This window comes from Plectrocnemia conspersa, unplaced genomic scaffold, assembly GCF_051122295.1.
Source record: "Plectrocnemia conspersa isolate PC_06_02 unplaced genomic scaffold, ASM5112229v1 ptg000002l, whole genome shotgun sequence".
Classification (NCBI taxonomy): domain Eukaryota; kingdom Metazoa; phylum Arthropoda; class Insecta; order Trichoptera; family Polycentropodidae; genus Plectrocnemia; species Plectrocnemia conspersa.
The window spans coordinates 5,674,893-5,687,816 of NW_028277166.1; the positions used below are offsets into that span (position 1 = coordinate 5,674,893).

Below are 12,924 nucleotides of genomic sequence, written 5' to 3' on the forward strand. Positions count from 1 at the left end.
TCGAAAGTCAACCCTTATACCAGTAATTGTAAATAGGACGTAGGATTGGACAAAACTAAGTCGGCGACGAGTCACATTTAATCGACTGCCGACACAGAAAGTCTACGCTCTAAGATAAAATAGGCAACCAAAATTATTCGCTAATATATAGGAATTCTTATACACAACGTAAATGATATGAACTTTAAGCCATCGCGACATGGTAATTTATAAACCTACCGATGAAACGTTAACCTACGAGAAGAGAATCAAAAAGCCACAGTCAGCTGCGAATTGGTCTATATAAATTAACTATTGCTATATAATTAATTATTCTAAGACATAAAATAAAATAAAAGGGCAAGTTTCATTAGTGTCACTCAAATCGGTGACAAATCTGTTACACAGGCGAAAAAGATACACTTAAAAAAGTAATCAACGTAATCAATAAAATAATAACAATATTATAATTAAAACGTAACAACATCAAGTGTGAAAATGGAGCAGATTAGACAAAAAAATGATGTTAATAATCTAACATTAAATTTGATATTCATATACATAGATATACGCATGATTTATATAAATAATATTGCATCAGATAATTTCTTTTCGTATATATGTACAAATTTATATTATTAAAATATAAAAATTATTATTATATATATGTTTGCAGTGTATTAAATTTTCACTGACACAAATTAATATACTATAAAATACAATGAATGACAAAAATTAGGCAGAGAGTCGCGAAAATTATATTTGTGTGAAGATTTCAAATATCACATAAAATCAAACAGTAAATATATATTTATTAATAATATATATACACAAGTATATACATTTGGCAAATTATAACTCTAAAAATTACAATATTTGATTGCAAGATAGATAGATTAGAACGTAAATTAGTAAAATCACAATTCGACAATAAAATCATACCATCGCAAGCACGTTTGCGCTTTAAAATTATCACAAGTTAGCCAAAGATACAACTCGGCAAAATCATCTATCTTTCTTTTCTTTTTTTTTTGAAGAGTCGTCATCGTCATTGCAATTGTCACATTGCGTATATGTTAAATTTATTTGTGTTTCTTATATAGAATTTTTTTTCAGTACGTTGATGAAATTTTGATGTGCAATTGAAAAAATATAAAGCACTATTTATAGTATGTTTTATATGTATACAATTGAATAATAAGCTAAAAATTTAATGGTTTGACCATTATTCGTGATATCGTTTAGTAAGACCGTCGTTTCACTTATTCTTAGTGGCAGATCGAGTTCCCATTGCGTTTATGCTGTCGCCGCGGCTTCGCGATCTGTGCAGCATAGATAGTCCCTCGCCTGAAAGAAAAAAACAAATGTTATCACTAATTTATACGGCAAATCACTCATAAACAGTTTGTAGAAATATTTAATCTATGCCAATAGCACAATAGAGTAAATCGAAATCAAGGATGACAAATCAAAGCTTGTGGTAACTATCAGTCAAAATCAGGGCTTTTTAATACACTCGATTCACGCAGTTTTTTTTTCTAAATTTGAGGAGATAATGATAAAAATTGATGTATACTTGACTAAGGAATCTAATCTTGTGATCCTGGACGATTAATATGAATCCTAGCATTAGTAAACATATTATTTTTTTGTCAAAAACAATCGAGTTTTTCTATGAACAAATTATAAATTTTCCTTACACCTGCACTTGTCACGTGCGGGATCACTGGATGCTTACAGGTAATAAATAACTCTGTAATGGTGCAAAATATAGGTAAATAATATCATTGTTAAAACTAATTAAAAAAGCAAAAAATATTAAATATAAAAACAAGAGCTTATTAACAAAAATAAATAACGTTTAAATGAGTGGCAAAATTCATTAACTTACAGAAGAAATCATAGAATCCTGGAAGTTAATGTATTTGACATATACTAAAAAGTTATATATTATCATTATCATTACACTCTGGGTTTATAACAGTAGAAAAAAAACTTAAATTTGTTATATTTATTTAAAGATATCACACAAATATTTTTTCCTTTTCAAGATAAATAATACATTTTATATTCACAAGAAAGACAGGACTACTAATTCAATATAGTGTAGTGTTAAAATCTGCCATGGATCTACTAATGAGCTGCAGACAAATTTGTTCTTTTTGGTCAATTTCTGTCGATTATCTTCCATCAATCAGCTCTACCCCGGACATTCCCAAATCTGAACGAGCACTGAAGAGAAAATGAATACCTGATTACTTTTTATCAAAAGATCAATCACTGTATAGGAACAGGTGGCATCGGGAGATGATTTGCCATTCAATGTTTTTACTACATCGATTGATTTGAGGGCAGCTCTGTTAGCTCAATGATTCCAGTCTCTTCCTTCTTCTGCCACTTCAATAAGAAACCGTATAATAGATTACAGAAAGAATATAAGAAAATTGAAAAGCGTTTTAGTTTGATATTTGCCAGAATTAGATTCTTTAGTCCTGATCAAGTATTTAATGCTGATGAGACTGGACAGAAAATGCCCACCAGAACATACTTAAGTTTAAAAAACTGGCAGTGGATTAAAATCAGGTGATATTATAGTTATAAAATAATGCACCATGATCGAATAATTAAACCATGATAATTAAAGTGTATAAATATGGATAATTTTTCGACTGCAACAATTTAAACTATTTTTTACATTTCCATAAAAATTCCATTTAAAGTAGTTTTGCTTTTGAATTATGCACTTAATACAATAATCTATTCCCGGTATCTCAGACGATTTCCAATACCGATAAGTATGGAGAAAAAATAACAGAAAATTTTTAATGTTTGTTATACCTGCACCTGTCACGTGCGGGATCACTGGATTCTCGCAGATAATAAATAACTTTTTAACGAGGCCAAATGTAATTAGAACAATGTTAAAAACTAGAGTAATTTAATTATTAAAATTAATTTAAATAGCAAAGAATATTAAATAGAAAAATTCATAAATTATAATAATTAACTTCAGGCTTATTATTAAAAATAAAATTGTTTAGATTTCACGTAATGATTTATCAATCTTATAATATTAAAATATTCTTTGTGCGCATCATAACTAAAGACAGTATAATTAACACGGTTTGTAGTCCCAAAATTAAAACTGTAAATTTTAAAGAACTTTTTACCGCTATAAATATAATCTAATTAATTAATTCATTAAAAATAAAAAAATTGCTGAGATTCTCCTTAAAAAAAATCTTTTAATTAAGGATTTTGACATTTCATTTTAAATATTTTGGTTTTAGTTTTTTTTTTAAATATTCTGTGTATTTTATTTAGAATATATATATTTTAAAAAATCATAATCAGAATTCGAAGACCAGAACCTCAAAATCACAAAAAAAGATAAAAAACGACGTATTAATGCAAAACTTGTGAAAAAATATCTAGCTTTCTTTAAAAAAGTACCACACTTAATTTTTAAAATTAATTTGTCAAATAAATATTCAATATACACATATAAGAGTCACTGTAATTTAAACCCGCTTTTATATACAGTCATATATATTAAAATCTGATTTTTCCCCCTTTCGAAGATAATTATTGACAAATTTACTGAAAATTACTTGGAGTTGCTGAAAAACTTTTGAAAACGACTTTGGAGTGCAAAGGGTTAAAAAATAGTTTTATGATATCTAATTAATTTTAAAGAAATAAAGTACAGTACAACAAACTGACAATATGGAATCCATACATGTCAATTCATAGAGTTTAACAACCTCAATGCCGTAAGAGCACCTGTGCACACATTTTTTTAAATATTAAATACACTCTGGTTTTCACAATTATGGGTCGGTTCTTGGGATACAAATCAATAAGGACATCCACACTTCATGTAAATTGACCTTTTACTGCCGTACATCGATAAGGTTACATTTTAAAAAAAATATCAATACTCATAAGTCAAGAAATAATGATTTTTGAGAATTTAGAAACAGCGTTTGAATGTTTAAGAAGTATTCTTCCTAAAAGTTTTTTTATGTACTTTTTGTGGATCTTATGTAATTATTCATATTTATAATATGTTATTAAATGTGTTTTAATTTGTATTACCTATTTTAATCATAATAGCAATTTGATATATATTCACGCCTCCACTTTGCTTAAATTAGCATAAAGAGCTCTATTTTTCACCAATTAACCTTTTCACCGTGGATGGCTTCTATAGAAGTCATCAAGAAAATTGCCAGTACTCATTGGGCACCTAAAAGTACCATAAACCTTTAAGCCTAATAATATGGTTATTTAGTATAATTTAAGGCTGTAAATCACTTGAATTTATTGAACCATAATATTTTAAAAAATATGGCATTGCCCCTCACATATTAACAAAAATAGCCATGGTGAAAGGTTTAAAAAACGGAGACAAGTTGCGCATGATTACATACACAAGAAAGTAAACTTTGCACAAAAACGTTTCCTTATAAATTTCCTTCAAATTTTTATATAATATTTACCTGCATTGTCACCTTTATCAATATTTTCAACATTTACAATTGGTAAAAAATGGAGATCTTCATGCCAATTTATGCTTCCGGTAATATGTTATCAATCTTCAATTTCTTCAGAAGATAAGAATTGCTCTGAAAACCTTGGATAGGGAAGATGACTAATCTATCGACTAATTAGGAGCTCTAAATCTAAGACAGAATATCAACAAGTACTTAAGGTAAGCTCTAGTTCTTTGGACACATGATTAAGAGAGAAGAATACAATTTGAGATGGTTAGTAGTGGTTGGAAAAATCTGAATTTAGAGAAAGAAGATCCTAAACTAGAGAGGTAGGAAAGACATAATGACACTAACCCCTGCTCGTTGCTCGTTTCATTCCCGGCTCCGCGGGACGATGCTGACGCAAAGCTCTTCCGCGGCGGTCTTGTGCTAGCTTATCAGGGCGGACAAATAATCCATGTCTGGGTTTACAATTGAAATAATGTTCTCCTTTCACAGTTCCGTCGTTCTTGCCTAAAAAGCAATCAAACCATCAAAGAATTATCGTCAACCCTAATACCATTCAAATATAAAGTAAAGCTATACCAGTTGGCGTATCTAATTCTACTCCTATCCAAGTGCCAAGGGCGAAGCTTGCTGGACCGATGTATGCGATTACACCAGTACTGCTTGTCAAACGAATATGGACGCTCTCGCCCAACGTTATCCATTCCGGTAATGGAGCTTCAGGTTTTGAAAGGTCATTTTGTGAAGCAGTCATATCCGAATCGTCTACAAATACATATATTATAGATCATCTGTTTAAAATGCACGATTTAATGATTAATCAGTAATACCATCAATGAGTTTTTCGGACGATGAATAATCGTCACTGTTGATATTGAGTTGATCGATCTTTGAAATCAATTTAGATTCACTGGTTCTCGGTCTAGCTGATGGAAATGATGCTCGATTTGCCGATGGACACTTGCCGGACGAAGAACTTGTTTTACGCCGTCTCACAACCTGTTGATTATAAAATAAATTAATACAAGTCAATATATAATATACATTACCAAGAATCTCATTTTTACTTTTCCAGGTGGTAAAAGAGTCCTGACAATTGAAGTTCCATCGTAAGGAGAGTCGTAATCTCCGGCCGAACCAACCGATGATACCTCATTGCTTCTATTCTCTTGTACTATATCAGAGTTAGACTGATCGGATATTATTGCTTCGTCTTCCTCCATGAGTGTCTGACCGTTGGTTATTTCATATTTGTTTGAATTAGAAATTTTCTCTGCACTATGAGCTATTTGTTCTTGAACTGATAAACACCCCAAAGGGTCAACCCAAACGTCCGATTTCTTGCCATTTGAATCTTTGTTATGTTCTTCTATTTTGTTGCTGATTGTCGCGTTTTTCGCTTCTTGCTCTGAATATGGCTTATTATCGAACAAACCTTCATCTTCGAACTCTTTTAAAAATGGATTGATTCTATTCCTGCTTCCCGGAGTCAATATGGGTGTTTTGACTACGCTAGCCGGAAACGGATCATTTGATTCGACTTTAGGCTCCAATATCTCGCTCTTTAAAAGATTGATGTCATTCTTCAGATCGGTTATTTCTCCTTTAAACTGTATATTCGAGTGTTTTGATAGTTTCGTAAAACTTTGATCGTTCGTATTGTTGTGATTGTGTCCGAAACGCGAATCGAAATCTGGCGTGTCATCTACGCTCATGCTCCTTATTGACAGTGAATCGTCATTGGTGAGGTTCGTAGATGAAACGGCTTGAGAGCCATAACCGCTGGAAGATATGGATGGTGAGTTTTTAGGCGGTCCTCGTTCGCTGACAAAGTCATGGAGCGAATCCAACGTCCTCGAAGCTGTGATCGATCCACGTGGCATAGATCTACTTTTCACTTTTGGCTGAGAAATAAGATTATCCTATATAATTTCAATAAAGTATATTGTTGAATTAAATCGGTATCACTACCTGTACGTTGACGGAATCGTTTTCAGGATCAGAGTGCGAGTCTTCCTTATCGCCGTCTCTGCCGTTGTGTCTTCCGTTCGTGTTGGAGATATTACCGGGCTCTTCGTGCAGAGTGGTCATCCTCATTCCTAATTTACCACTAGCCGGAGACGCTACACAAACATTGAAATAAAAATTATTAAAACACCAGTTTAACATTAGTGCCTCTAATATTAAAAAAAAAGGAATAAATAAAATTATTATATTATAACAATCAGACATGTTTTATACATATTTCACATTTATACATTACATGCATATGTGCAATGCTTTTTTTGTGTGTAATATACATAACGATGGTTCAGAAGCAAACGTTAAACATCACTTTCATATCTGATTGTATGGATTTAATTCTACAATAAATCGTCACTATTTACACGACGATCAAAAATAAAAAGGTATCACAAAACAACAACGACAACAAAAATATTAGACCATACTGAGACAACGTACACTTGTTCGGTTGCTGCATTCTCAACGAGTTAAGATTCAAGTTGAGATTCAAAAATGTCGGCCTGGCTGCATGTCGGAAAAAAACAAACCGATTGTAGCGTTAGACAGAACTGTTTGATACGTAGAAGTTTTTCGGAAAAATACGGCTACTTTCTAAGAAATTTATATTATAATATGAAGCTGCTGGCGCTAGAGTTTTTTTTATATATACAATATATATGTTTTATTAATTGAAGTAAGCTTTAAAATGCAACATAAGATAGACGCTTCTTAGAAAATAGCCACGTATAAAATTAAAAAATGCACCATTCTCCATTCACTGAGAAGAGATAGAAAATCTCCTCTTAGTAGACGTATTAAATGCACTTCATTAATTTTAACCATTCGATGCATCTCATATATTCAAGTATTCATTAATTGGATGTTTAAAGTCAAAGAGAATGGTACAAAGCACCATTTTATGAACCAAAAAACAGGCCATGCACAACACAAGTTCAAGGTGTGAACGTTCCTGGATGGATTACGTTTTTCAAATGTGTGTATTTTATAATTCGATTCACATTAATCCCATTTTAATATTTATATATGTACATACAATATATCCTCGTTTAATAATCAGCTACTAGCATGCATGACCGTAACATATTTACTTCATAATTTCAATACGAACATGTAAGCATACACAATTTAACGTCTCTGTGACTTTAAACATTAACTTTAGACAAAACTACAACACATTATACATAATTTAAACCTATTTATCGAATAAAATTTTCTTATCATATATACATACATTTATACAAGACACTAACATTTCGATTTATTTTGTTATATTATATATATTTTTTAATATATAAATATACTTCTTAAATTTTGAAACTATCATTATCGCAATAACACGAACAATCACAAACAGGATACGATATTTATGTAATCATATCGAATATATACATATATACCTAACGAATCCAAGTACATAGGTGAGATGCTGCAGCAATCAGCGTGAGAAACTAATAACGAGTATGTGCAAAAGCAGAGTGCTTCAATATACATATCAATATATACTTCATAATATATTAAAAGTAATATGATCAAATCCATGCAAGAGAATAAAAGCAAATCAATACGCATTCCTTGGCTTATCTCAGCTTGATCGAAGATGTCATATATAATAATTTTATATTCAAAGAGTTTCAATTCCGAATCAGTGTAAGTATACAACATCTTAGATTCAGCGGTAGTCTCGATAGTATGCCACAATTTTGAGTTTTTACTTTTGTATCACATATCACATTTTCCAAACCAACACGTATGAGACAATCAACTTTCTATGATATTTTCTTATGCAGAACTATATCAGTTTTTAGATCTCCATCGTTTTACCTGAGAGAATGGAGCCTGAAGGTTGCACAAATCAAATATATAAAAACACAAATTAGTAAAGCGGGGAGAAGAGAACTAAAACGGTATTTAAAACCGACGATATGTTTTTATCGCCGTTCGATATCATATATATTATATATAATACATGTGTATAAAAAGTGCAGTCTTTTCACGTAGGACTAAAAAATAATATAATCAATAATAATAAAACGTAGCTGCAAATTGTGTCTTATGTCTTATGAAAATATACAAATAATAATGTGAAAGATAACACACACACACACACAAAAGGTGAAAATTAATATAAAACCAATAAAATGAAAATATGTCATCCGACGATTCAACAAAACTACTATCAAGCGAAAAGCGGCTGACATGAGAATATAAATTGAAAAAAAAATTACAATAAAATGTTAGACTGCAAGCACGTAAGCTCAATGAGAACAAAGAACGTTTGGTCAGGAGAAAATATCTTCCAGCGATGAAAAGGGTTGAAAAAATCGTTTATTTATAGTTCATAGTCCATCAGTATTAACATACACACTTATACACACGGTTCACACGCACACGTTATAGAAGAATACAAAAATAGTTTAGAAATACGTATGTGTTGTGGATGTTTTTAAAAGTGCAGTTTACATACCAAGTCCGAAAGGTTTGGACGTGCCGATGTCGCTGTCGCCGCCGAAAGAGTGCCTTGCTCTCAAAGTAGCACTTCTACAGTTCGTAGAAAGCAGTTCCTTATTGAGATCTGAAACGCTTTCAGACCGTCCAACGCCGATGAGCGACTCAAACGAGCTATCCATTCCCAGCATCTATTGGAATATGACAAACGTTAGAAGCATATATAAGAAAAAAGCATAGTATATTTATAAATATTTCTTAATGTTTCGGTCGAGGCATGCATTTTAAATATGCAAGTAATGATATCAAATTATAAAATAAAATGAAAATGTACATGCAAACGTAAAAATATAAACCATAATCAAATTCATTATTACAATCAAGCAGGTTATTATCTAAAAAAAATATATATTGAAACAATAGTTAATTAGAAAATATTTTTACAATAAAAAACCTTAGCTATCTTTATAAATAAAGTGATCTATAGATTAAAATAAAAATGAATGTAAATCTTAACAAAAATATAGTATGGCAATTTAATTTACGAATTGACTTATTAGATCATATTTTATCAATAAAAGTTAATCAATCGAACAGCTCTCAATTTCTGCACAGTATCAGACAGCATAGAGCACCGAGTAAATACACTTATCTATCTGCAGACATGAGAAAATATATGATATTTAGATTTTGTATGATCAAATACAATATTTTTTGGTAAAATTAAATTAGATATTTTAAATATAGTACATTATAAACACAAAGTCTCGTAACATCCGGGACGACTACATCTGGGACAGATCTAAAATTTGCATGAAACACCAAACTCAAACTCATTATCTATGAACGATCACTCCCTAATATTATGAAGGTTCAAAACATTTTATCCTTGTTTTACTCCAATGTTATAATATCTATTAGGCGTATATTTACTAAATTAAAGTTAAGTAATAAAATAATTTGCCTTTATATTTTTTTAAATTTTAATAGTAGTATAATCATATTTACTTAATTAAAATATACTCTAGCTATCAAAACACAGCAGTTTTAGGAATTTATAAATAATATGCATTATTTTTGGAAATTGTCTATAACTTTGAACATAGTGTGAATTACGGAAAAAACCGATATTAAAAAATACAATTATATTCATCCATTTTTATTCAATACTCGAATAATTGAGAGCCCTAATCGTATGCCATTTAAAAAATGATTTGAGATAAACAATTTTATTTATTTTTAAACTGCTTACTGCCTGACATCGGCAGTATGTATGTGAATTCCTCAGCACTAACAAGTTTAGTATTAATTTATAAAATGAAAATAAATTGAGAAACCTTAAAAATACAGAAAATGCCACAAATCTGTGGCCAACACATGTGACATATGGATGAAAAAATCGGATATTCAACAGCTTGAGATAAGGGATGACTCATCGATAAAATATTCTATGAGTCATCCATATCTTAGTTGTCGCTAAGGACATGCAAAGGAATGGCACACCACATAGGAGGCCTACTGCAGTTCTAGACTGCATGCCTGCTTATATACAAAGAATCTGCACCACTGCACCTATGCCTTCCAGAGCATCTCCGTTGATCATAGTCTCAGATGACATGCAACCAGAGTACTAACGCCTCTTGAATACTGCGTTCACTAGTGACTTTACAATTTTTTTTATAATAAATATTTAAAACTTTATAAAAGGCGTGAATTGCGTCTCATTCGGCATACCAAAAAAATACTTTTATTATATTTAATAAAATAAGATATTTAGAATAATGAAATTCTATATTTGGTTCTGATGTCCCGCGAACAATGTTTTTGCATTTGCAAAGAAACTGCAGGTATTTTATGTAAGTTTGCAAATTAAAAAGTGTACCGTAAATAAAGGAAAACTTTAAATCTGTGTTTTAATTATTTAAAGTAAATGGAGATTTTTAAAAACATAATAAAAAAAAATTATTGGACCAATCTGGTAATTAAATTGCCATACGTCTTACTTTCTCAAATATTCTTTATCTGACATTTCAATTATTCTAACTGCATACATGTATTTTCTATAAGTATTATGCACTGTTTATGTAAAAATATATATATATATATATATTAATTTTTAATTAGTTTTACTGTTTTCTACAATTATTAATTATTGCTTTATTACAGTAGTATACATATGAGTCATAAATAAAACCAATTAAAAATAAATCAATATAAAATGGAACCGAAATCAGACAGTAATATAAATATTAAAATTATGTATAACTACAAATTAAACTACTGTATCTCAAACAAATATTTTTTTACATGCACAATTTAAAATAAAAATATGTATTTCCTCCTATTATTATTATATATTAAACTTGAATCTACTTCATAAATATATCTTTAAGTTATCAAAAATCTTTTTTTTCTAGAAACTTTATACATAATTCATAATATGCATGCCCCATGTCTGACAATATTATCAAGATGCAGATGCAATTCGTTTTTTGATTAATGTAAAAACTTGATCACTGGATACTCACACCACCATTCTTATTGGCGGTTTCCAAGGCCTGCGTGTTGACAACGAAGTGAAGACAGTTAATCGGAGAGAGAGATAAAATTTAATGAAACACGCAAAAGATGAAACATCTCGCGTCTTTCATTGTCAATACAAAAAAAATTACACTAGATAGTGGAATTCTAGAATATCGCATAAAATCTTTATAGTGCAAAAATACTACCGCTATAATAGTATATATAAATTTACATCATAATTGAAGTTATGTAATGTTTTAAGATATTATATTCATAATTACATACCTGAGAAAAGTTGGGTACTGAAGCCGTTTTACGCATCGTGATTGTGTGACCTTGAGCTTGTTGCAGTTCTTTAACGGCGACGCTCTGACGCAATCTATCGAGCGTCAATATACTCTCAACGGCGCTGACTCCTCGAGTGTATTTTTCTATTTATCGAAATAAATTATAAGCATTTTTTCTTCCAAATATCATCCCATATTATTTACCTATATAGGTCTCTCCGTCGGCGGCGCTAGTCTCTTCTCCGCTGGCCGCGATCTGAGCCAGACTCTCCCTGTCTTCCAACTCCTCGGACGCTTTCGGAATGTTCGATACTACTTCGTAAGTCACACCCGTTTGCGTTAAAGTGTCAGATCTGCCGTTCAAAAAGACATGATCGTGAATGATCATCTGTCTACAGTTCAAGGCGTTAAAAAATTTACCTGACGATGCGTTTCCTTATGCGATCTGTAATGCTCTGTTTTTTATATATGTTCAAAGCTAGACGCTTCCTGAGCACGAGGTCCATGGGAGCAGGATGCGATAATCTCACGGTAGTTTTCAATATGAGATAAACTCGTTCGTTGGCTGTGTAAAAAATGTATATATCAACAATAATGCATAATTATAGCAATGAAAAAACATTAAAAATATAAACCTTCAGTAGTCCGATTCAAATATTGACTATTGTGTATCGAAGAATCCCAACTTGCAATTGCGCATATGTCCTTTTCATAATGATGCATTATTTGAAGTTCATAGAATCGATTACCGAGTTCTTTGGGTAGAATTGAGTTCAGGCCTGATACTGGGACGTCTTCACCGATATAATGCGTTGACATATCATCGGCTGCAAAATAAAATAATTATAACATATCTACAACAGTATAATTTTAACAAAAACAATCAATATCAATACCGTTGAGATCTAAGAATAATACAGGTATATGTTGTTCCATTCCTGATGGCGGATCCCAAGCAGCTGGAGCGCCAGGAATAGGACTACCAGGTGACGGAACCATAACCTATAATAAAAATTGCCGTATTAATAATTTCAATAATCTTAAAGAATATATATAATATATATAGAGGTGTGACAGAATAATTGGACCACTTCAATATTTCACATATTTTGATATTTTGTAATCAACTAATGTAGGAAATAAATTTTGTACATAAAAAGAAT

The 12,924-nt window shown here is 30.9% G+C and overlaps 1 protein-coding gene across 3 annotated transcripts in view; it reads right to left on the bottom strand.

The window, feature by feature from the left end:
• Positions 1-993: 993 nt before the first annotated feature.
• Khc-73 (Kinesin heavy chain 73) overlaps positions 994-12,924 on the bottom strand; it is a 135,283-nt gene continuing 123,352 nt past the window's right edge. The window contains exons 18-30 of one of the 3 annotated variants that reach the window (XM_088205018.1): positions 12,658-12,763; positions 12,397-12,588; positions 12,182-12,326; positions 11,966-12,114; positions 11,760-11,905; positions 11,480-11,509; positions 8,971-9,142; positions 6,453-6,604; positions 5,549-6,385; positions 5,312-5,480; positions 5,061-5,246; positions 4,830-4,988; positions 994-1,326 (exon numbers count right to left, since the gene is read on the bottom strand). In XM_088205018.1, coding sequence (XP_088061144.1) covers positions 1,238-1,326; positions 4,830-4,988; positions 5,061-5,246; positions 5,312-5,480; positions 5,549-6,385; positions 6,453-6,604; positions 8,971-9,142; positions 11,480-11,509; positions 11,760-11,905; positions 11,966-12,114; positions 12,182-12,326; positions 12,397-12,588; positions 12,658-12,763 — 2,532 coding nt within the window. In that variant the 3' untranslated portion in view covers positions 994-1,237. Of the gene's footprint in view, positions 1,327-4,829; positions 4,989-5,060; positions 5,247-5,311; positions 5,481-5,548; positions 6,386-6,452; positions 6,605-6,949; positions 7,011-8,966; positions 9,143-11,479; positions 11,510-11,759; positions 11,906-11,965; positions 12,115-12,181; positions 12,327-12,396; positions 12,589-12,657; positions 12,764-12,924 lie in introns of those variants that run through there. The other 2 variants (XM_088205019.1, XM_088205020.1) reach the window with 2 other exon arrangements.